At 51.5% G+C, this 26274-nt stretch overlaps 1 protein-coding gene across 8 annotated transcripts in view; it reads right to left on the reverse strand.

The window, feature by feature from the left end:
• Window positions 1-14143: 14143 nt before the first annotated feature.
• LOC137423766 (uncharacterized) overlaps window positions 14144-26274 on the reverse strand; it is a 209306-nt gene continuing 197175 nt past the window's right edge. For 7 of the 8 annotated variants that reach the window (XM_078771582.1, XM_078771578.1, XM_078771613.1 and 4 more), the window contains 2 exons: window positions 16903-17040; window positions 14144-16776 (listed from right to left, as the gene is read on the reverse strand). In XM_078771582.1, coding sequence (XP_078627708.1) covers window positions 14240-16776; window positions 16903-17040 — 2675 coding nt within the window. In that variant the 3' untranslated portion in view covers window positions 14144-14239. Of the gene's footprint in view, window positions 16777-16902; window positions 17090-26274 lie in introns of all 8 variants that reach the window. The other variant, XM_078771602.1, reaches the window with a different exon arrangement.

The raw sequence follows: 26274 nt of genomic DNA on the forward strand, positions 1-26274 counted from the left end.
CGCTCCCATCGCCCTCACCACGGATGCCTCCGACTACGCGGTGGGCGCCGTACATGAGCAATGGGTGAACGGGGTTTGGCAGCCACTCGCTTTTTTCAGCCGGCAGCTCCGGCCGAACGAGCTCAAATACAGCACGTTTGACCGGGAGCTCCTCGGTCTACACCTGGCCGTCCGCCATTTCCACCACCTCCTGGAGGGCCGACCTTTCACGGCGTTCGTCGACCACAAGCCGTTGGTTTACGCCATGGCCAAGGTCACGGAGCCATGGTCGGCCCGCCAACAGCGCCACCTCTCCGCCGTGTCGGAGTTTACCACGGACATCCGGCACGTCGCCGGCAAAAACAACGCCGTGGCCGACTGTCTTTCCCGGGCCAGCGCGAACGCGGTCCACCTGGGCGTGGATTTTGCGCTTATGGCGGCGGACCAAACCACCGACACCACGGTGCAAGCCCTCCGGGTGGCGGACACGGGCCATCCGCCTGGCCGACATCCCCTGCGCGGACACTGTCCTGCTCTGCGACGTCTCCCAAGGCCAGCCTCGCCCCATCGTGCCCGTCACCTGGCAACGCCGCATCTTCCTCTCCCTCCACGGCCTTTCCCACCCGGGCCGGAAAGCTTCCCAGAAGCTGGTGTCGGCGCGTTTCGTCTGGCACGGCCTTCGTCGGGACGTCCGCGATTGGACCAGCACCTGCACGGCCTGCCAACGGGCCAAGGTCCACCGACACACCCAGGCCCCGCTGGCACCTTTCACCGTGCCCGAACGACGTTTCGACCACGTCAACATGGATCTGGTGGGCCCCCTTCCCCCGTCATGGGGGTTCACACACCTGCTCACCATGGTGGACAGGACCACCAGGTGGCCGGAGGCCGTTCCCCTCGTCTCCACCACCACCACCGCCGACGTGGCGCAGGCGTTCATCGCCACCTGGGTCGCCCGCTTCGGCGCACCGGCGGACATCTCGTCAGACCGCGGACCACAGTTCACCTCCGAGCTGTGGGGCGCGGTCGCCCGCAACCTGGGGGTCAAGCTCCACCGTACTACGGCCTACCACCCCCAAGCAAACGGGTTGTGCGAGCGATTCCACCGCTCCATGAAGGCCGCGCTCATGGCCGGCCTTCAAGACGGCGGTTGGGCCGACCGGCTGCCGTGGGTCCTTTTGGGCCTCCGCACGGCCCCCAAGGAGGACCTCCAGGCATCCACCGCCGAGCTTGTCTATGGCCAGGCGCTACGCGTCCCGGGCGAATTCGTGCCCGACGCTACCAGTCCCTGGTCCGCAGCTCACCAGCGCTCGGACCTCCAGGAGGCCGCCCGACGGTTTGCCCCCGTGCCAACATCCCACCACGGTGACCCCCAGTCCTACGTCCCCCCAGCACTCCGCACAGCGGAGTATGTTTTTGTGCGTCACGACGCACATCGGTGGCCACTCCAGCCGCCGTACGACGGGCCCTTCCGGGTGCTGCGACGGGACGACAAGTCGTTCGTCATCGACATCGGCGGCAGGTCGGACCGGATTGCGGTGGACCGCCTCAAGCCGGCGCACGTGGACGTCGACCACCCACCACGGGTGGCCCTTCCGCCGCGGCGAGGCCGCCCCCCGTCCACGGTGCCCCCCACTCGACCGCCCACCACCTCACCGGACCCCCTCCCACGACCCGCCAGGGGTCGCTTCGGCCGGGTCATCAGGACCCCCCTCAAATTGACCCTGCCGGTGCAAGTCGATTCTGGGGGGACGTGTGTAGCGGCTGCCGCTGGGTTTTCACAATCGCCTTGCACCTATCAAGGACGCGGAGCGATCACCATGCCGGGCTCGTCCAGGACGCCCGGGCAGGCCCGCGCTCAACTTGCCAGGCCTCGGTCGGGGCGCCCGGGCATGCCCGGGCATGCCCGGGCAGGCTCGCCCTCAACTTGCCAGGCCGCAGCCAGGACGCTGGGCCACGCCCCCTGGCGCCGGGCCTGGGCAAACCCTCCGGGATAATAGGTATATATATTGCTGCCCGATAAACGGGTTTTCAGAGTGCCTGAGTGTTTGATTTGATTAAAGCAACTCGGATGAATTCCAGCTTTTTGTCGCGTCCATTCTTCCGATCGACGTGGGAGCCCCAGCTCCTTCATGAGTAAATAATATACGAGTTATTGTTTCACAGAATTATTGGTAATAGCAAAGACCCATTAATAATTCAGTGGTTTAAAATCCGACCGTTCTTGGAAACAGAAACAAATTGAGTTGTTTAGTTACCGAGCAGCCAGCCAGAGCTTACCAAGCAGCTCGTTCCTCATCAACGGTTTGGAATGGAGCGCTTGCTCGAAACCTTTCCCCACTTGGTGAGCGAAATCCAAGAAACTTGGTCGTTGTAAACTTCTTCTTTTTGGGGGTTAATGGCGTTTTCAGAGCTGCTGGAATCTATATACTCCACGCACCTTAACACGTCGGATGTGGATACTGGAGGCTGATACTTCATCGTGAAATTGCTAACCCCGTTCCTTCAATGAATTTCAAAACGGGTCTGAAGAATTGAGGGTTTTATGACTCCACATAGCCGGAGCGACGCAGAGCTGCAGCAACACAAGGCTGGTGCGACGCAGGGCTGGTGCAACACAAGGCTGGAGCAACGCAGAGCTGGAGCAACACAAGGCTGGAGCGACGCAGAGCTGGAGCGACACAAAGCTTGAGCGACGCAGAGCTGGGGTGACGCAGAGCTGGAGCGACACAGAGCTGAAGCGACACAAGGCTGGAGGGACGCAGGGCTGGAGCAAAGCAGAGCTGGAGCGACACAGAGCTGGAGCGACACAAGGCTGGAGCGACGCAGGGCTGGAGCGAAGCAGAGCTGGAGCGACACAAGCCTGGAGTGACGCAGGGCTGGAGCGACGCAGAGCTGGAGTGACACAAGGCTGAAGCAACCCCAGAGCTGGAGCGACGCAGAGCTGGAGCGACGCAGAGCTGGAGCGACGCAGAGCTGGAGCGACGCATAGCTGGAGCAACGCATGGCTGGTGCGACGCAAGGCTGGAGCGACGCTGGGCTGGCGCGACGCGGGGCTGGAGCGATGCGGGGCTGCAGCGACACAGGGCTGAAGTGACACAAAGCTGGAGCGACGCACGGCTGGTGTGACAAGGCTGGAGCGACGCACGGCTGGAGCGACGCACGGCTGGAGCGACGCAGGGCTGGAGAGACACAGAGCTGGAGCAACTCAGGGCTGGAGCGATGCAGGGCTGCTGCAACACAGGGCTGGTGCGACACAGGGCTGGAGCGACACAGAGCTGGAGCGACGCAGGGCTGGTGGGACGCAGGGCTGGAGCGAAGCAGAGCTGAAGCGACACAGAGCTGGAGCGACACAGACCTGGAGCGACACAAGGCTGGAGCGACGCAGGGCTGGAGCGAAGCAGAGCTGTAGCGACACAAGCCTGGAGCGACGCAGGGCTGGAGCGATGCAGAGCTGGAGTGACACAAGGCTGAAGCAACCCCAGAGCTGGAGCGACGCAGAGCTGGAGCGACGCAGAGCTGGAGCGATGCAGAGCTGGAGCGACGCATGGCTGGTGCGACGCGGGGCTGGAGCGACGCGGGGCTGCAGCGACACAGGGCTGGAGTGACACAGAGCTGGAGCAACACAGGCCTGGAGCGATGCAGGGCTGGTGCAACACAGGGCTGGAGCGACGCAGGGCTGGTGTGACACAGGGCTGGAGCAACACAGAACTGGGGTGACGCAGGGCTGGAGCGACGCAGGGCTGGTGTGACACAGGGCTGGAGCAACACAGAACTGGGGTGACGCAGGGCTGGTGTGACAAGGCTGGAGCGACGCAGGGCTGGTGTGACAAGGCTGGAGCGACGCAGGGCTGGAGAAATGCACGGCTGGAGCGACGCAGGGCTGGAGAGACACAGAGCTAGAGCAACACAGGCCTGGAGCGATGCAGGGCTGGTGCAACACAGGGCTGGAGCGACGCAGGGCTGGTGTGACACAGGGCTGGAGCAACACAGAACTGGGGTGACGCAGGGCTGGTGCGACACAGGGCTGGAGCGACGCAGGACTGGTGTGACACGGGGCTGGAGCGACGCAGGGCTGGTGCGACACAGGGTTGAAGCGATGCAGAGCTGGAGCGACGCAGAGCTGGAGCGACGCAGAGCTGGTGGGCCACAAGGCTGAAGTGATGCAGGGCTGGAGCGACGCAGGGCTGGAGTGACACAAGACTGCAGCGACGGAGGGCTGGAGCGACGCAGTGCTGGTGTGACTCAGGGCTGGAGAGACGCAGAGCTGGAGCAACACAGGGCTGGAGCGATGCAGGGCTGGTGCGACACAGGGCTGGAGAAACGCAGGGCTGATGCGACACAGGGCTGATGCGACACAGGGCTGGAGCGACACAGAGCTGGAGCGACGCAGGGCTGGTGTGACACAAGGCTGGAGTGATACAGGGCTGGAGCGACGCAGGGCTGGAGCGACGCAGGGCTGGAGCGACACAGAGCTGGTGCGACACAGAGCTGGAGCGACGCAGAGCTGGAGCGAAGCATAGCTGGAGCGACGCAGGGCTGGTGTGATGCCGGGCTGAAGCGACGCAGAGCTGGAGCGACGCATAGCTGGAGCGAAACAAGGCTGGTGCGACGCAGGGGTAAAGCGACACAGAGCTGGAGCGACGCGGAGCTGGAGCGACGCAGAGCTGGAGGGAAACAGAGCTGGAGCGACACAGAGCTGGAGCGACGCAGGGCTGGTGCGACACAGGGTTGGGGCGACGCAGATCTGGAGCGACGCAGAGCTGGTGCGACGCAGGGCTGGAGCGACGCAGGGCTGGAGCGATGCAGGGCTGGTGGGCCACAAGGCTGGAGCGATGCAGGGCTGGAGCGACGCAGGACTGGAGCGACACAAGACTGCAGCGACGCAGGGCTGGAGCGACGCAGGGCTGGTGTGACTCAGGGCTGGAGAGACGCAAAGCTGGAGCAACACAGGGCTGGAGCGATGCAGGGCTGGTGCGACACAGGGCTGGAGCGATGCAGGGCTGGTGCGAAACAGGGCTGGAGCGACGCAGGGCTGGTGCGACACAGGGCTGATGCGACACAGGGATGCAGCGACACAGAGCTGGAGCAATGCAGGGCTGGTGTGACACAAGGCTGGAGCGACACAGGGCTGGAGCGACGCAGGACTGGAGCGACGCAGGGCTGGAGCGACACAGAGCTGGTGCGACACAGAGCTGGAGCGACGCAGAGCTGGAGCGAAGCATAGCTGGAGCGACGCAGGGATGGTGCGATGCCGGGCTGAAGCGACGCAGAGCTGGAGCGATGCATAGCTGGAGCGACACAAGGCTGGTGCGACGCAGGGCTAAAGCGACATAGAGCTGGAGCGACACAGAGCTGGAGCGACGCAGAGCTGGAGGGAAACAGAGCTGGAGCGACACAGAGCTGGTGCGACACAAGGCAGGAGTGACGCAAGGCTGGTGCAATGCAGCGCTGGTGCGACGCAGGTCTGGTGCGACACAGGGCTGATTCGACGCAGGGCTGGAGCGATGCAGAGCTGGAGCGACACAAGGCTGGTGCGATGCAGGGCCTGTGCAACACAAGGCTGGTGCGATGCAGAGCTGGAGCGACACAAGGCTGAAGCGACGAAGAGCTGGAGCGACACAAGGCTGGAGCGACACAGCTGGAGCGACACAAGGCTGGAGCGATGCAGAGCTGGGTGACGCAGAGCTGGAGCGACACAGAGCTGGAGCGACACAAGGCTGGAGCGACGCAGGGCTGGAGCGAAGCAGAGCTGGAGCGACACAGAGCTGAAGTGACACAAAGCGGGAGCTTCGCAGGGCTGGTGTGACGCAAGGCTTGAGGGACACAGGGCTGGAGCGACACAGAGCTGGAGCGATGCAGGGCTGGTGTGACACAAGGCTGGAGCGACACAGTGCTGGAGCGACGCAGGGCTGGAGCGACGCAGGGCTGGAGCGACACAGAGCTGGAGCGACACAGAGCTGGAGCGATGCAGAGCTGGAGCGAAGCATAGCTGGAGCGACGCAGGGCTGGTGCGATGCCGGGCTGAAGCGACGCAGAGCTGGAGCGATGCATAGCTGGAGCGACACAAGGCTGGTGCGACGCAGGGCTAAAGCGACACAGAGCTGGAGCGACACAGAGCTGGAGCGACCCAGAGCTGGAGGGAAACAGAGCTGGAGCGACACAGAGCTGGTGCGACACAAGGCAGGAGCGACGCAAGGCTGGTGCAACGCAGGGCTGGTGCGACACAGAGCTGGTGCGGCACAAGGCTGGTGTGACGCAGGGCTGGAGCGACGCAGAGCTGGAGCAACACAAGGCTGGTGTGACGCAGGGCTGGTGCGACGCAGGGCTGATTCGACGCAGGGCTGGAGCGACGCAGAGCTGGAGCGACACAAGGCTGGTGTGATGCAGGGCTGGTGCAACACAAGGCTGGTGCGACACAGAGCTGGAGCGACACAAGGCTGGAGCAACGCAGAGCTGGAGCGACACAAGGCTGGAGCGACACAGCTGGAGCGACACAAGGCTGGAGCGATGCAGAGCTGGGAGACGCAGAGCTGGAGCGACACAGAGCTGGAGCGACACAAGTCTGGAGCGACACAGGGCTGGAGCGAAGCAGAGATGGAGCGACACAGAGCTGGAGTGAAACAAAGCTGGAGCTTCGCAGGGCTGGTGTGACACAAGGCTGGAGCGACATAGGGCTGGAGGGACGCAAGGCTGGAGCGACGCAGGGCTGGAGTGATGCAGGGCTGGTGTGACTCAGGGCTGTAGCGACACAGAGCTGGAGTGACGCAGGGCTGGAGCGACACAGGGCTGGTGCGACACAGGGCTGGAGCGACGCAGAGCTGGAGTGACACAGGGCTGGTGCGACACAGGGCTGCAGCGACACAGGGCTGGTGCGACACTGGGCTGCAGCGACACAGGGCTGCAGCGACACAGGGCTGCAGTTACACAGGGCTGCAGCGACACAAGGCTGGTGCGACACAGGGCTGCAGCGACACAGGGCTGCAGCGACACAGGGCTGCAGCGACAGAGGGCTGCAGCGACACAGGGCTGCAGCGACACAGGGCTGGTGCGACACAGGGCTGGTGCGACACAGGGCTGCAGTGACACAGGTCTTCAGCGACACAGGGCTGCAGCGACACAGGGCTGCAGGTACACAGGGCTGCAGCGACACAAGGCTGGTGCGACACAGGGCTGCAGCGACACAGGGCTGCAGTGACACAGGGCTGCAGCGACACAGGGCTGCAGCGACACAGGGCTGCAGCGACACAGGGCTGGTGCGACACAGGGCTGGTGTGACACAGGGCTGCAGTGACACAGGTCTGCAGCGACACAGGGCTGCAGCGACACAGGGCTGCAGCGACACAGGGCTGCAGCGACACAGGGCTGCAGCGATACAGGACTGCAGTGACACAGGGCTGCAGCGATAGAGGGCTGGTGCGACACAGGGCTGGTGCGATACAGGGCTGCAGCGATACAGGGCTGGTGCCACACAGAGCTGCAGCGATACAGGGTTGGTGACACAGGGCTGCAGTGATACAGGGCTGGTGCGACTCAGGGCTGCAGTGATACAGAGCTGGTGTGACACAGGGCTGGTGCGACACAAGGCTGGTGCGACACAAGGCTGGTGTGACACAGGGCTGCAGCGACACAGGGCTGGTGCGACACAGGGATGCAGCGACACAGGGATGCAGCGACACAGGGCTGCAGCGACATAAGTCAAAAGGCTGGTGCGACACAAGGTTGTAGCGACACAGGGCTGGAGCGACACAGGGCTGGTGCGACACAGGGCTGATGCGACACAGGGCTGGTGCGACACAGGGCTGGTGCGACACAGGGCTGCAGCAACACAGGACTGGTGCGACACAGGGCTTCAGCGATGCAGGGCTGGAGCGACGCAGAGCTGGAGCGACGCAGAGCTGGAGCGACACAGGGCTGGAGCAACACAGGGCTGGAGCAACACAGGGCTGGAGCAACACAGGGATGGAATGACACAGAGCTGGAGCGACACAGAGCTGGCGCGACACAGAGCTGGTGCGACACAGAGCTGGAGCAACGCAGAGCTGGAGCGACGCAGAGGTGGAGCGAAGCATAGCTGGAGCGACGCAGGGTTGGTGCAATGCCGGGCTGGAGCGACGCAGAGCTGGAGCGATGCATAGCTGGAGCGACACAAGGCTGGTGCGACGCAGGGCTAAAGCGACACAGAGCTGGAGCGACACAGAGCTGGAGCGACGCAGAGCTGGAGGGAAACAGAGCTGGAGCGACACAGAGCTGGTGCGATGCAAGGCAGGAGCGACGCAAGGCTGGTGCGATGCAGGGCTGGTGCAAAGCAGGGCTGCAGCGACGCAAAGCTGGAGCAACACAAGGCTGGTGCAACGCAGGGCTGGTGCGACACAGGGCTGATTCGACGCAGGGCTGGAGCGACACAAGGCTGCTGCGACGTAGGGCTGGTGCAACACAAGGCTGGTGCGATGCAGAGCTGCGGCGACACAAGGCTGGGGCGTCGCAGAGCTGGAGTGACACAAGGCTGGAGTGATGCAGAGCTGGAGCAACACAAGGCTGGAGCGACGCAGGGCTGGAGCGAAGCAGAGCTGGAGCAACACAGAGCTGGAGCGACACAAAGCAGAGCTTCGCAGGGCTGGTGTGACACAAGGCTGGAGCGACACAGGGCTGGAGCGACGCAGGGCTGGAGCGACGCAGTGCTGGTGTGACACGGGGCTGGAGCAACGCAGAGCTGGTGCGACACAGGGCTAGAGCGACGCAGAGCTGGAGCGAAGCAGGGCTGGTGCGACGCAGGGCTGGAGCGAGGCAGGGCTGGAGCGACGCAGGGCTGGTGAGCCACAAGGCTGGAGCGATGCAGGGCTGGAGCGATGCAGGGCTGGAGCGATGCAGGGCTGGAGCGACACAAGACTGCAGCGACACAGGGCTGCAGCGACACAGGGCTGGTGTGACAAAGGGCTGGTGCGACACAGAGCTGCAGCGACACAGGGCTGCAGCGATACAGGGATGCAGCGATACAGGACTGCAACGACACAGGGCTTCAGCGATAGAGGGCTGGTGCGACACAGGGCTGGTGCGATACAGGACTGCAGCAATACAGGGCTGGTGCGACACAGAGCTGCATTAATACAGGGCTGGTGCGACACAGAGCTGCAGCGATACAGGGCTGGTGCGACACAGGGCTGCAGCGATAAAGGGCTGGTGCGACACAGGGCTGCAGCGATACAGGGCTGCAGCGACACAGAGCTGGTGTGACACAGGGATGCAGCGACACAGGGCTGCAGCAACACAGGGCTGGTGCGACACAGGGATGCAGCGACACAGGGCTGCAGCAACACAGGGCTGCAGCGACACAAGTCAAAAGGCTGGTGTGACACAAGGCTGAAGCGACACAGGGCTGCAGCGACACAGGGCTGGTGCGACACAGGTCTGCAGCGACACAGGTCTGGTGCGACACAAGGCTGGTGCGACACAGGGCTGATGCGACACAGGGCTGCAGCGACACAGGGATGGAGAGACACAGGTCTGCAGTGACACAGGGCTGGTGCGACACAAGGCTAGTGCGAAACAGGGCTGATGCGACACAGGGCTGCAGCGACACAGGGCTGGTGCGACACAGGGCTGCAGCGACACAAGGTTGGTGCGATTTCAGGGCTGGTGTGACACAGGCCTGGTGCGACACAAGGCTGGAGCGACGCAGGGCTGGAGCGACGCAGGGCTGGAGCGATGCAGGGCTGGAGCGACACAGAGCTGGAGCGACTCAGAGCTGGAGCGACGCAGGGCTGGAGTGACACAGGGCTGATGCAACACAGGGCTGGAGCGATGCAGAGCTGGAGCGACACAGGGCTGGTGCGACACAGGGCTGGAGCGACGCAGGGCTGGTGTGACAAAGGGCTGGAGCGACGCAGGGCTGGTGCGACACAGGGCTGGAGTGATGCCGAGCTGGAGCGAAGCAGAGCTGGTGCGACGCAGGGCTGGAGCGACGCAGGGCTGGAGCGACGCAGGGCTGGTGGGCCACAAGGCTGGAGCGATGCAGGGCTGGAGCGATGCAGGGCTGGAGCGACACAGGGCTGCAGCGACACAGGGCTGGTGTGACACAGGGCTGGTGCGACACAGGGCTGCAGCGATACAGGGCTGGTGCGACACAGGGCTTCAGCGACACAGGGCTGCAGAGACACAGGGCTAACATGTCAATGTCAATTGGATGTCAATTGGACTAACAGTTGCAAACAAAATCATATTTATTCTGTGCGGACAAACAAACTGACAAACAGACAGACACAAACTCGTGGGTGCACAAACTGCCGAGCAGGTAGTAACTGTACAGGGAAAATCGGGAGAGGGCAACACTGGCTCATTGCATTGGTCAGAATAGCTTTCAATTGGTCAAAAGTATTTTCGCAGGATTCAGACCACACAAATTTTCATTTTTCCTCAACAAATTGGTTCGGGCCGAAGGGTACTACGAATGAGCTGTCATGATCACAGAATTTCCTGTAGAACCCGGACGTACCAAATCTCTCGTACTAATTTAAGAGGGCCCCGAACATCATGGCCATACACCAACTCAAATGGGCTGAAACTCATGGATTCATTTGGAAGCATCCCTGGTGGCAAACAATACAAAACAGATTCCTTTGTCCCACTCTTCTGGATACTCCAGACAATATGCCTTCAACATAGTTTTCATGGTCGGGTGGTATCTCTCAAGGTCTCCCTGGGACTGGGGGTGGCAGGCCGAAGATTTTAACTGCCCAATTCCGAGCTGGTGCGTGACTTCTCAAATTAGACCAGACATAAAATTCGAACCTTGGTAAGACTGCACCTTCTTTGGCAAACCATATCTGTTGAAAATCCAAAATCTAAATCAAAGCATCCACCATGACCTTAGCCGTGATCGTTTTTCAGGGAACACTTTCAGGGAATGTAGTTAACATGTCCATAATGGTTAGGAAATACCGATGACCCGATTTCGTTATTGGTAATGGACCAACACAATCAATCAGTACTCCACTGGAAGGCTCATCAAACACAGGCATGGGGATGAGGGGAGCTGGTTTAATCGATGGCTGTGGCTTCCCTATCATTTGACAGGTATGACAGGTCTTCCAGTGCTCCACTTATGCCTGGTGCAACTTCGGCAAATAAAGATGCACCATGATCCGAAAACGAGTTTTCCTGATTCCCACATGTCCTGACATAGGACTTTCATGGGCCAGCCACAACATTTCAGGATTATAACTGGTTGGTACCACTACTTGGTGCAAATCAGAGCAATCGTCACTGGCTGAAGCATAGGTGGGTCTCCACTTTCTCATCAAGACATCAGATTTTACATAGTCACATTCCGGGAGTTCATGAGCTTCCAACTCAGACACACCTGTTTGGATTTGGTCTCTTTAGTGCAGGGTCTGCCTGCTGGTCCTAAACTCGTGAAGAACGATTCAACACAGGCAAACGAGAGACCCCATTCCCCATCTCAGCATCATACACCAGAATATGATACATTTTCCAACTCTGTGTCAGTCTGACTCACTGTCTGTGTCTGTGATCTCGTCACGACACAAGCAGGGAAAATACTGGGGAACTCCTCTTGGAAATCCTCAGTTTCTGGACTAGATGGTATTCAAAGAATACTTACGCTGCGCAGTCAACTTGTTGTGAGCCAACTCTTCTGTTTTTGAACATTTTTTTTCTTTGATCCAATATGTCTGCCAGATGTGAGCGATGACATCATAAATTTATAATCTCTCATGTAATTGTTGCATAGATCACGCTCAATACATTTCAAACGGATCAGAATAAGCATTGTCCCTGTCGAATTATGACGTCATAATTATGGCACCAATGACGTCATCGTTAACAACACCTATTCCCCATATGGAGTTCTTTACAATGAGCCATGTTTCAATTTTTTCCATGCAGCGGTTTTGGTGATATAGAGGTGCAACATGTTTCGGTTTTCCAAGATAGCGCCTGTACATGACCCATGACGTCATGATTATTATTAAAATATTCTACAGGAGGCGCTACTGTGGTGAAAATTTCATGTCCATCAGACCAACAGTTGCTGAAATTAAATTTTAAAATGATCGGATGCATGTGTTGTATTTGTTGAATTATGACGTCATAACGAAGGCACCGATGACATCATTATCAACATATCTTATTCCCCATGGGGAGTAGTTGACAATGAGCCAGGCCTCAATTTTCACCCTGCGCTCGCAAAGCGAAAATAAAAGAAAGAGAAAAGAGGTTTCAGAGATGAAAGAGGTGTAAAGTTTTTCCACGATGGCGCCTGTACCACGTGATCTATGACGTCATAATAATCATTAAAATATTCTGCAGGAGGAGGCCCTCCCATGGTGAAAATTTCGTGTCAACTGCACCAACGTTTGCCGTGTCTCTGCATTTAAAAAATCATTTTCTCGGCACACATACGCACCTGAATGCTTAACCCCGCTTTTCGCTTCACGAGCGCAGGGTAATAAGAGATGCATCGAAACCACAGGGGAAACACAAACCGTATCCCCAGCCAAATCATTCCCCAATAGGAAACCAACACCCTCTATGGGGAGAGTGGGGACGACCCCTATCATCACTGGACCTGTGACCAAATAAGACTGTCTTAATAAGAAATATGACAGGGGACATAAGTACCTGCAATGCCCTGGATTAATGCACTCTCCTTCACCAAACTACTCAAAGTCAATGGTGGGTATCAGACAACATCACCGACTGGGTGCCCCAGTATCCCTCAGAATAACAACAGACTCCAATTCACCGTCACAGGACACCGAGCCCTTTGGTACAAAGGTTTTATAAATGTCCAGTAAAGGGCTCATGAGGTCAGGATTATCTCCAGCCTTAACTGACATGGCACGATCATTGAGGCTGACCACTTTGTTTCAACCAATACGTTCGGTCTATTGGAGTCTCCCTGCTTATCCTCTCTTTGCAATTTCCAACAATTCCACTTCAGATGTCCCCTCTGGTTACAGTAATAACATGTTCGCGCTTTATGTCTGCAGATGCATTTTTCGACCAATCAAACTGTCCATCCGGAGATGTCTGCACCAACGGACCCTTATGGTCTTCCCACTCCTCCTCCAACCGTTCCTCACTGACCACCTTCTTGGTATACCACGTCGTACCACAACCAGGAAGACCAACACTTTTCTTGTAGGTAAGCTCATAATGATCTGCACTGACTACACCTCTTTTAAACTCACCAACTTTATGATCATTAAGGTGTATCCTTTTGTCAAAGGGGAAACTGTTCTGAAATTCTTCCATCAAGATAACCTCCCTTAGATTACCATAGTCCCCATCCACTTTGAGAGAATGATAACACCAATCAAAAATCATTTACTTCTCCCGAGCAAATTCAACAAATGTCGGCCCAGCCTGTCATTTTAAGGTTCGGAACTTCTGTCTGTATGCTTCCAGCACTTGCTCATAGGCCGACAACACAGCCCTTTTCACTGTCTCGGACCCTGCAGAGTGTTCCTCTGATAGAGATGAATAAACTTCCTGTGCTCTCCCTGCAAACACACTTTGTAGTAGCAGGGTGCAGTATCGTTCTGGCCACTCAAGATATCCTGCTATCTTCTCAAAAGACAGGAAAAAATCTCAATTTCCTCCTCGTCAAACTTAGGAACAAGCCTAATGTTCTTGGAAACGTCAAAATCCAGACCCAACCCGAACAGACGGGAACATGTCTGGTCTGTCATTCTAAGTGAATTTACAGTTCTCATTTTATGTAAAGTCAAACTGTTTCTTTTTTTCTCTCTCTTTCAAACTCCCTTTCCTTTTCTTTGTCTTCTAACTTTAACCTGGGCTGTGTTTATCCACTCCATCATTCTTCCTCTTTACTCACGGTTCTAAACCCATGTGACTCACAATAACCAAGACAATCTCCGACTTTCTCATCCTGGATGTCACACAAGCCCCAATATGATCAGCTGCAGCTCGTAACTCCACCTCACATAACAGTTCAACATCTTGCATTGAAAGCTCATTTTTCACAAAGCAGTAAATACAGTAGTAACAGCAACACACACAAAACATGATCATTTTTTTTCATTGGAAAAACAATGAAAAATCCAAGACAGGCAGCAGCATAACCGAGATCCCTGAAGAGAGCCCCCGATTTGTTACGGCATGCAAAACACAACGCAAAGCATGGGGTCAAACACTGCTTTAATTATCGGTTATAACAATGAGAACTAAATACAAATGTAAAGAGAGAAAAAAAAACCCAATCAGGCCAACGGGCCTACTATATCCATGAACTGGAAACCTGTGTTGGCATAGATACCTGCTCATCATCGCCACTTGCACTCCAAGTGGATTTGTAAGGATGCTCTCGTGTATGGATCCTCATATGTAATTTCAAATGGCTGTTACGAGTGAAACCTTTATCACAAATTGAGCATTGGTAAGGACGCTCTCCTGAATGGATCCTCATATGCAATTTCAAATTGTTGTTTTGAGTGAAATCTTTATCACATATCGAGCATTTGTAAGGACGCTCTCCTGAATGGATCCTCATATGCAATTTCAAAGTGTTCTTTTGAGTGAAATCTTTATCACATATCGAGCATTTGTAAGGACGCTCTCCTGAATGGATCCTCATATGCAATTTCAAAGTGTTCTTTTGAGTGAAATCTTTATCACATATCGAGCATTTGTAAGGACGCTCTCCTGAATGGATCCTCATATGCAATTTCAAATCGCTGTTACAAGTGAAACCTTTATGACATATCGAGCATTGGTAAGGACGCTCTTCTGTATGGATCCTCATATGCCTTTTCAAATGGCTGTTACAAGTGAAATCCTTATCACATATCGAGCATTGGTAAGGACGCTCTTCTGTATGGATCCTCATGTGCCTTTTCAAATGGCTGTTACAAGTAAAAGCTTTATCACATATTGAGCATTGGTAAGGACGCTCTCCTGAATGGATCCTCATATGCAATTTCAAATGGCTGTTACAAGTGAAATCCTTATCACATATCGAGCATTGGTAAGGACGCTCTTCTGTATGGATCCTCATATGCTTTTTCAAATGGCTGTTACAAGTGAAATCTTTATCACATATTGAGCATTTGTAAGGACGCTCTCCTGTATGGATCCTCATATGCAATTTCAAAGTGTTGTTTAGAGTGAAATCTTTATCACATATTGAGCATTTGTAAGGACGCTCTCCTGTATGGATCCTCATATGCAATTTCAAATTGCCATTACAAGTGAAATCTTTATCACATATTGAGCATTTGAAAGGACGCTCTCCTGTATGGATCCTCATATGCAATTTCAAATGGCTGTTATAAGTGAAAGCTTTATCACATATTGAGCATTTGTAAGGACACTCTTCTGTATGGATCCTCATATGCAATTTCAAATGGCTGTTACAAGTGAAATCTTTATCACATATTGAGCATTTGTAAGGACACTCTTCTGTATGGATCCTCATATGCAATTTCAAATTGCCATTACAAGTGAAATCTTTATCACATATTGAGCATTTGTAAGGACGCTCTCCTGAATGGATCCTCATATGCAATTTCAAAGTGTTGTTTTGAGGGAAATCTTTATCACATATTGAGCATTTGAAAGGACGCTCTCCTGTATGGATCCTCATGTGCTTTTTCAAATTGCCATTAGAAGTGAAATCTTTATCACATATTGAGCATTTGTAAGAACGCTCTGCTGTGTGGATCCTCATATGCAATTTCAAAGTGTTGTTTTGAGGGAAATCTTTATCACATATCGAGCATTTGTAAGGACGCTCTCCTGTGTGGATCCTCATATGCAATTTCAAATGGCTGTTACAAGTGAAATATTTATCACATATGGAGCATTTGTAAGGACGCTCTCCTGTGTGGATCCTCATATGCAATTTCAAAGTGTTGTTTTGAGGGAAATCTTTATCACATATCGAGCATTTGAAAGGACGCTCTCCTGTGTGGATCCTCATATGCAATTTCAAATGGCTGTTACAAGTGAAATCTTTATCACATATGGAGCATTTGTAAGGACGCTCTCCTGTGTGGATCCGCAAATGTAGTTTCAAATCGCTGTTATAAGGGAAATCTTTATCACATATCGAGCATTTGTAAGGACGCTCTCCTGTGTGGATCCTCATGTGCTTTTTCAAATAGCTGTTATAAGGGAAATCTTTATCACATATCGAGCATTTGTAAGGACGCTCTCCTGTGTGGATCGTCATATGCTTTTTCAAAGTGTTGGTTTCAGTGAAATCTTTGTCACATATCAAGCATTTGTAAGGATGCTCTCCTGAATGGATCCCCATATGCAGTTTCAAATTGCTGTTACAAGGGAAATCTTTGTCACATATCGAGCATTTGTAAGGACGCTCTCCTGAATGGATCCTCATATGCAATTTCAAATTGCTGTTACAAGGGAAATCTTTGTCACATATCGAGCATTTGTAAGGATGCTCTCCTGAATGGATCCTCATATGCAGTTTCAAATTGCTGTTAGAAGTGAAATCTTTATCACATATCGAGCACTTGTGTGGATGCTCTCCAGTGTCGGTCCTCATGTGCAATTTGATATTACTCGGTGAAGCAAAATCTGTACTGTGTACATCACACTTGTGATGTATTTCACTTTCGAGAACAGTTTTGCATTTATTTAATTGCATATTAATCTTTGTGTTGCGAGGAGCAGACATGCACATGTATGTTAAAGGTCGTGAGTCTTGTTCTTGGGGTCGTTTCTTCAAAGAAGACTTCTTCGCAGTCAGGCTGCACCTGGATCTTGTTTGTGCAATATGACTTCTTCGTTGTTCTATAAAAATGAAGAATAAAAATCATTTTGCATTTTTTGGCAAACTCTAAATGCAAAATATTTAAAGATTTCAAAAATTTTACATGTTCTGAATTCAAAATATTCATTTTGTAGGTTTCTGCTCACCAGTTGCAGAACAGGTAGTACTGCCATTTGTCAAATGAACATGTGGATCTCCCTCAGCAGAAGCACATATTGAAGATGCTGAGACAGATGAATTGTAGTTGTGTTGTCTGCATTCCATATTTACAGGAGGGACATCACCTGCACAGAATTCAGTGTCAGTCTTTTGCAGAACATTAACTTTAAAACACTGCCAGATACAAATCAGGCCAACAGGTCGGATAATCGATGTCACTTCTGTAATTCTGCCACCATTGTGGGCGACGAACCGAGGTGTTTACAACGAGAAGTACAGACGAGCTGGTGTGTGCAGCAACCATTTTATCAGAGGTAATTATTTCCCAATGCCAGACTCAGTATTACCATAAATTGGCGGATAAGCTGCACCCGAATTTTGCGACACTTCACATTAACTTCCTGTCCGGAGATTGTTCCACATGTTATCATACAGTGCATTCAGGAAGTATTCAGACCCCTTCACTTTATTCACATTTTGTTATGTTGCAGCCTTATGCTGAAATCGTTTAAATTCATTTTTTCCCTCATCAATCTGCACTCAATACCCCATAATGACAAAGAAAAAACAGGATATTAGAAAGTTTTGCAAATTTATTAAAACGAAAAAACTGAAATATCACATTTACATAAGTATTCAGACCCTGTGCGATGACAGTTGAAATTTAGCTCAGGTGCCTCCCATTTCTCTTGATCATCTGTGAGATGTTTCTTCACCTTGATTGGAGTCCACCTGTGGTAAATTCAATTGATTGGACATGATTTGGAAAGGCACACACCTGTCGATATAAGGTCTCACAGCTGACGATGCATATCAGAGCAAAAACCAAGCCGTGAGGTCGAAGGAACTGCCTGCAGAGCTCAGAGACAGGATTGTGTGGAGTGACAGATCTGGGGAAGCCGAGAAAAAAATTCTGCTGCATTGAAGGTTCCCAAGGGCACAGTGGCCTCCATAATTCTTAAATGGAAGACGTTTGGAACAACCAGGACTCTTCCTAGAGCTGGTCGCCCAGCCAAACTGATCAATCGGGGGAAAAGGGCCTTGGTAAGAGAGGTGACCAAGAACCCGATGGTCACTCTGGCTGAGCTCCAGGGATCCTGTGTGGAGATGGGAGAAACTTCCAGAAGGTCAACCATCACTGCAACACTCCACTGATCTGGGCTTTATGGCAGAGTGGCCAGACGGAAGCCTCTCCTCAGTGAAAGACACATGAAAGCCCACAGAATCTTGTTTCTCACAGTCTGAGAGTCCTTCAGGTGCTTTTTTGCAAACTCCAAGCAGGCTTTCATTCTCCAAGCATAAGAATCCAAACGTCTTCCAATTCACATTCTCCAATATAATTGTTGGGTCGATGACGCTCAATAAATTTCACAATGTTCAGACGAAGCGTTGTCCCAGTCGAATTATGACGTCATAATGACGGCGCAAATGACATCATGAACAACACATATTCCCCATGCGGAGTTCTTTCCAATGAGACATATTTCTATTTTTTCCATGGAGCGGTTTTGGATACAGAGGTGCAACATTTTTCGGTTTTTCCAAGATGGCGGCTGTACCACGTGACCAATGACGTCATAATTATTTTAAATGATGCCGGTGCAGGCGTTATAACGTCAAAGCCGACACCGGCTACAGGAGGAGGCCCTCCTCTGGTAAATTGGGAGTGCAGGAACAATATATTTTTTAAAAGGTAGTTTCACACGAAGAGGGTTCTACTCTGTGGAACCATTAAAAATGGGAGCACTACTTGTGGAAACAAACCACCCAACAGAAATAAACATTCCCCTATCCCACAAAGAGAGGCTTGATGGGAGGTTTTCGGTTTATTGAACCAGAGCCTCAATCGACAACCAAAACGATAGATGCAGATGAAACATCAGACCAATCCATGACTAAAGAATGCTTAAAGTGACACAGAGTAAATCATGTTTGCTTTAATTAGGAGATATTGCTTTACGTAAGTACACTCCATAGTGTAAGAATCAAGGCTTTTCAAATCATTGTTATCTCCCACAATGAAGCCGAGGGCCTTTCGCTCTCTCACCGCAGGCAGGTTGGCGGTCTTTCTATCTTCCACAGACTCCTCTCCGGCCGAGCTCCCCCTGCTCTGTCCTCCAAATATTCCGGTAGGACACACAAGAACTGTTCGTCAAGTTCACGATGTTTTTTCGTTCAAAATTTTTGGAGATTAGCAAAACTATACATTTTTTGGAATATTCAGAGCACGAGGAATAAAAAAATTAATGTTGGCATTTGCGTAGACACCTTTGCGAAAATGACACTCAGGAGAGTGATGAAGATTTGTAAAAGCATATTCCTGAACGGTATAGAACTAGTAGATCATGTGTGTAGGACTTATAGTTCAATTTGATACTAACAAAGCTGCTTTCTTGCTTTATAAACCCATACCTATAACTTCAAAGGACTTATAATATCATGTATTATATAATAGTTATATCACAAATCTAAAGACAATGGTTTTCAACTACCTTTGTTTGTTGCTTTTCTATAATCCTGAGCACTATTTTGAGGCCTTTATTGGATTCCTTAACCCAGAAAACATAGGAATAGCATATTTAATTAAGTTTCTAGGTTGACTAGAAGCCGAGATAGCGCAAAATATGTATTTTATGGCGGCCATTTTGAAAATTCAAAATAGCGGCCATGCAGGTGTCTGTGCAAATACCAACATTGATTTTCGGATTCTCCATGCTCTGATGATTCCAAAATTGTACAGGTTTGCTAATCCACCAAAATTTTGAACGAAATTACATTTGTTAACATCGTGAACCTGACTTTGTCAGCAGCCCTCTGCTGGTGAACTGCCAACATCAAGACTCTGCTCACGTTCACTCTTTCATTTTTCCCACCTCTGGGACAAACTCCCACACTCTTTTGAATCCCACTCCTCCCTCCAGGTCTTCAAAACTGCTGTCCACCACAATATTTTATCTTCCCCCATCCAACTCCTTGATCTTTTCTACCCCCATGAATATACCCCAAATCCACCTTTTTCTTTCCTGGAAGTCCTTGTATTGTCCATCTTGTTTATTCCGTGTACCCCACCCCAACCCTCTCCCTTGCAAAGATCTCCCGAAGTCCCTGTTCTCTGCTGTTCTTGTGCTTCCTTCTATCTTCGCCTCTTAACTCCCGCTCCCTTTATTATATGGGTTTGCACTTACACGAGCCTCGACTTAGTACACAAAAAAACAATACCAATCGTCTAACAAAGACATAGCCAGGCATGTTTGTGAGTTTAATTGAAGAGAATAGCAGGACCTGGGTGGGGATACTAGTTAGCAGTTACCAAATAATGTATTTCAAAATTTGTAATTAAGTATTACAGTTTTTTTGACTTCAGGCATAGACAGCCGGTTCGTGAATGACGTGGGTAAAAAAACTGGCGAATGGCAAATGATGAATCAATAAATTCCACATTCCTCTGACACCTTCAGTCAAACATCAAGAATAGACTGCAGGTTTGTGAAGACAACACACAACAACAGGCATTTTAAGGCCATTTTCCCTGCAAGAGTGGGGGTGAGCCTTGCGGTCACAGCAAGCACACAAACACAACATTTGAGAGCAGGGACATCGGGAGATCTGTGGGAGGGAGAGGGCTTGGGGGGAGGAGGCGTGGGAAAGTGGGTGGGGGTGGGAGAAGTATAAAACACAAGGACACTGCAAGGACTTCCAGGAAAGCAGTTGGTATTTCAAAAAAGTGGATTTGGGGTGAAATTAGCAGCGGTAGAAAAGATCATGGTTTTGGATTGGGGAAGATAAGAGATGGTGGTGAACAGCTGTTTTGAAGACCTGGAGGGAGGAGTGGGATTGAAGAGAGTGAGGGAGTTTGTTCCAAGGCGGGAGAAAAGAGGAATGAAGGAGTGAAGGTGAGCAGAGAGTCTTGATTTTGGCAGTTTAACCATAAGAGGGTTGCTGGCAGATCTTGTGCGACCTGTAGGAATATTTGGGGGAAAGAGCACAGACAGGGCTGGGGGGGGGGGGCTAGGCCGGAGAGGAGTCGGTAGAAGACGGAAAGACCACCAACCTGCCTGCGGTGAGTAAGTGAAAGGCCCTCTGAGATAGCGTCATCGCAGGAGATTCCAATGATTCTGAACGCTTTGGTTTCAACAGCGTGAAGACGAGCTCGGTGTGAGGCAGGAGCACCAGCCCAGAGGGGAGAGCAGTACTGCATTGAGCTGTGGATGAAAGCCTTGTATGTGGTGAGGAGCTCAGGTGTGCCAAGGAAGGACTTCGCACGACGGAGGATGCCCAGTCGGCGACTGGCTTTGGAGGCCAGCTTGGAAATGTGGTTTTCCCAGGAAAGATCATGGCAGATAGTGAGACCCAAAAGATTGAGTGACAGAACTTCTTGGAGAGGATTATTCAGAAAGTAGATGGGAGGGTTGTCCAGTCGGTCTTTTCGGAGAGACATCGTAAGCGTGTGAGATTTGTCAGAATTGAAAGACATGTTCCACTTGTTTGCCCAGTCTGTGATTTTGTCCAGGTCTGCAGAGAGTGAGGAGGCTGCAGACTGCCGATCTGAGGGATGAGGAATGGAGTGGCAGAGAGTGGAGTCATCAGCAAAGAGATAGAGAGGATTTTCACGAGAGTCAGAGAGATCATTGATGAAGACCAGAAAAATCACAGGGCCCAGAACACTGCCCTGGGGAACTCCAGCCTGAACAGGAAGAGGACATGAGAGAAACCCATTCAGGGCCACACGTTGACTACGACTAGAGAGGAAGTCCGCCAGCCATGCGTGGAGATTTCCATGGATACCAAAGGAGGAGTGTTTGGTGAGCAGAGCGGGGTGCCAGACCGTAGCGAAGGCATGTGATATGTCGAGGGAGACGCCTCTAATTTCCTGTTTGGCATTGAGGACCTCCATCCATTGTTGAGACAGCAGAAGCAGCATGTCCAGAGTAGAGTGACCTGGTCTGAAACCAAATTGATGATCAGAGATCAAGCCATTGGAGAAGAGGAAAGATTTCATATCCGAAGCAATGGGATTCCATGACTTTGCTGATAATTGGGAGAAGGCTGATTGGTCTGTCGTTGCTAGGATCTGTTTTTGCACCTTTTTTGTGTAAAGCGGTGATGTTGGCTGATTTCCAAGCAGATGGCAGTTGACCTTAAGCAAAAGAGAGGGTGAAGAGAGCAGAGAGAGGGAGTGAAAGAGCGGCAGAACAGAATTTTAGGACCCGTGGGCTGACGCCGTCAGGTCCATTTGCAGAATCAGAGTCGAGAGTTGACAGAAACTTTTCCACCTTGTCAGGAGGAAAGGACACGGAGTCCAGGAGCAGCTGGGTACGACTGGGTACAGAGAGGAATGGGTTTGGGACACAAGATTTAGAGGCAAACACAGAGTTGAGGCTTTCAGCTTTTTCACGTGCGGAGTCAGCTGTGTCGCCATTTGAGGTTAGGGAGGGGATGGAGGGGGAACAAATACCAGAAACAGATTTGACCAGACGCCACCAGGAATTGGAAGAGGGAGACAGATAAGAGAGTTCGGCCTTGAGAACGGAGAGATATTGTTTCCTGGCTCTCCTGAGGGTGGACACACACTTGTTTCGGGCTTTGTGAAAGGAAATGAGATTTCCTTCCGTTGGATTTGCTTTCCAGGAGACGAAGGCAAGTTGTTTCTGGGCAGCAGCCTCACCACAAGATTCCGTGTACCATGGAAGGGAGGCAGGGTATGACAACTGAAGACGAGATGGGATAAATCTGTGCATGATAGAGAGCAATTTACTTTGGAAGAATTCCCAGGATGAGTTGATGTCAGAGGTGTTAGAGATGGGAGACCAGTCCTGATAATTGATGGCTGCTTGAAGACCATGCCAGTTGGCCTGAGTGAAATGCCAGACTCGCCGACGCTGAGCAGTCTCCCTGAGAATGGTAAGAGAGATGTCCACTTTAACAAGCACATGATCAGATGAGCCGATTGGAGCAGAAGAAGAGCAGCAGACATTTTCAGGGAAGTTAGTCATAACCAAGTCTCGAAGAGAAGATGCTCCGTTGACTGAGATCCGGGTCGGGAAATTGACAGATTGTGTCAGTCCCAGTGAGTCGCATAAGTCCTTTGCTGAGGAGCCATGGCTGGTGAGAGAGGTACCCACACCCAGCCAACTGGCATGGTGACAATTGAAATCACCACATATGAGGAAGAGAGAGTTGGGATGAGTTGATAGAAGTTGGTCCATATTATCAGACAGCGAGATGTAGATGGAGTCATCACTGTTTGGTGGACGGTACAACACACATATGAACAAGAGGTGGGAGCGAAGGGGAAGCCGTAGCCAGAGGTATTCCTGGGGGTGAGGTGGAGAGAGTGCAGTGCAGGGTGAGTGAGGAAGAGAGTTTTTGATAAAGATAGCAACCCCACCTCCAGGACGAGGCTCAGGTCTATCATACCGGAGGAGGGAGTAACCCGGGAGAGATACTAAGGAATCAGAGACATCATGAAGGAGGAAAGTTTCTGTTAAGCAGATCACGTCTGGTTGGTCAGAAGCAACCTGTATGGAGAGATCAGTTAGGTTTGAACGAAGGCCCCGGATGTTTGAGGTCCATACCGTTAATGAAGAGGAAGGGGGAGCATCGGATACAGAACAGGGGGGAGGTGGGGTAGGGTAAGATGTGGAAGAGGTGGAAGATGTAGCGATTGCTGTTGAAGGTGTGTCAGAGATTTCAGAATAGCTCGGACAAAGGGAAGGATGGGGCGGACAAAAGGTTTGATGGTGATTTGGTGAGGCACAATGAGGTGTTATTTGAGGAGGGGGAAGAGTGAGGCAGAAGGTTGGGGGAGATGGAGGTGAGAGTTGGAAGGGGGAAGAAGCAGGGAGGACGCTTTGAGGAGGAGGGGTGAGAGGGGGGAAATGAAGAAATTAGGGTGGGGAGATTTGAAGGGGAGGGGTGAGGGGGAGTTTATGAGGGGAGGGGTTAGGGGGGAGTTTAGGAGGGAAGGGACAAGGGAAGGGATTTGAAAGGGATGGGATATGGGGGAGATTTGGAGGGGAGGAGTGAGGGGGGAGTCTAGGAGGGGAGGGGCGAGGGAGAGTCTTGGAGGGGAGGGGTGTGGGGGGAGTTTAGGAGGGAAGGGGCAAGGTGGGAGATTTGAAAGGGATGGGTGATGGGGAGGATTTGGAGAGGAGGGGCAAGGGGGAAGATTTGAAAGGGATGGGTGATGGGGAATATTTGGAGGGGAGGGGTGATGGGGAAGATTTGGAGGGGAGGGGTGAGATTGGATTTTCAAAAGTGTACGATTAATGGGAAACGAACATTTATTGCAAAATGAGTTACTTGTGACCTTCGAGTCAAAAATACGTTTTACGACGCTGGAGCGAAGATGGAGTGCAGGAGAGTTTAGGGAATGTAGAAAAGAGGCACTGTAAGAGATGGAATTTTTTTTTGGGATGAATAGATTTGGTGAGCAAGTCGAAAGCAACCTTTTAAAGAAGAAGAAAAAATAGGGGTTGTTATATATGACAGAATACAGAACTTGAGGGGAAGGTTTAAACATTTTAAAGTTTAACAGTGAAAACTATCTGGGGGGAGAAAAACTATCTAATGGGGGAGAAACACGTGGTCGAAGAACGAACGAATGAATAAGAACGAATAAACGAATAAGATCAACGAATAAGAACAGAGAAGGAAATGTTTTTTTTGTTTTTTTTTAGTTGAGATTTTAAACAAGGAAGTAGGCTATGGGGTGAAAAGACTGGGAAAAACAGAGAACGAAAGTTATTGGAGCACAAACGACGGAACGCTGAGAGAAAAACAAAGCCTCAAGTTTGGACACTGTACAAGGCCTCAAAAGACACGACACGAATTAACACGATTTTCTATACAGGCATGAAAGATGTACACCGAGAATCTTCCTCCGGACACACTATACACACACACACCATAAAATAAATACAGTTATAACGAAAATACAAATGGGAACAATTACTTAATTTCGATTTCGATGGAGAGTGTGGACAGCTGCGAATAAACGAAACCTCGCCGGCAAGGAATATATGGTGGCTATCTTGGTTCAGACATATATATGGTGGCGGCCATCTTGGATTTTGAATTGCGACCCAATTTTCAATAGCGTTCTTCCTTATGACGAGATACACCCACACACCAGATTAGAAGTTGGTACTTCGCTTATTTTTCAAGATATTCAGCTCACAATGTTCAGACATATATGTGGTGGCGGCCATCTTGGATTTTGACGTGGCGACCCAATTTTCAATAGCGTTCTTCCTTATGCCTAGATACACCCACACACCAGATTAGAAGTTGGTACTTCGCTTATTTTTCAAGATATTCCGCTCACAAGGTTCAGACATACATGGCATCAGACATCCATGGCGGCGGCCATCTTGGATTTTGACGTGGGTTGCACTCACATACCAAATCAGAATTGGGTCCTTCGCTTACGCACGCACGGACGGACATACGGACGGAGGGGAAAACCATAGTCTCCCTTCGCTCCGCGGTGCAACGGGGGACAACAAACCCAAGAAACAACTTCTTCCTCTTCTCCATGTACTTCTCCTGCAACTGCCTCACAATAAAAAGCGTGTCTGTTGTTCCTCTTCCTGGTATAAATACAAACTGCATTTCGTCAATCTTCACTTTCTTCCTTGTGCTCCTCTCCAACACCCTTTCCAATACCTTTATTCCATGCTCCAATAACTTTATCACTCGATACGAGCCACACTCCAGAGGGTCACCTTTCCCCTTGTCCAGAGGGACGAGGAACGAGGTTTGTGAAGGATTTGGACAAAAAATAAATAAAACGTTCCCATTCTGAATGTTACTATATCCAGTCGATGGTGAAACTGCAAATGTCACGGATGGAAACATTTTCCTCATTTTCTCATTCTGCTTTAAACTCAATATCTCTCTATTTTAATTCCAAACAGCATCATTCATCATTCCAATCACAAATTAATACATCAAAATGTGACGTTAAATCTCAATTTAATCGAGATGTTATCAAACCAGCGAACCGTAATTGTATCAAAGAAGGAAAATCATAATTGTGTTGAGGAAGAAAAATCATAATTGTATTGAGGAATTTCTGAAACCTACTGACTTCACCACATCCGCTGGGACCGCAAAAACATTCCACAGGTTATTATATTTCTTTTAGTAAAATACATAAATGTAATAGTCATGTGACCAGATCCTCCGCTCTGATTGGTGTACGCTTGTATGTGTATGGACGGACAAACACTGTTCTAAACAGCATTGCCCTACGCCTTACAAACCCCTGACATGTCATGTTAGTGTTCGTATGCCATGGGTTAGTATGTCATAATGCGTTGGAGTTTGGGTAGAGAGGCCTCCAATTCGTCAGGGAT

This window comes from Myxine glutinosa, chromosome 1, assembly GCF_964187855.1.
Source record: "Myxine glutinosa chromosome 1, kmMyxGlut1.1, whole genome shotgun sequence".
Lineage (NCBI taxonomy): Eukaryota > Metazoa > Chordata > Myxini > Myxiniformes > Myxinidae > Myxine > Myxine glutinosa.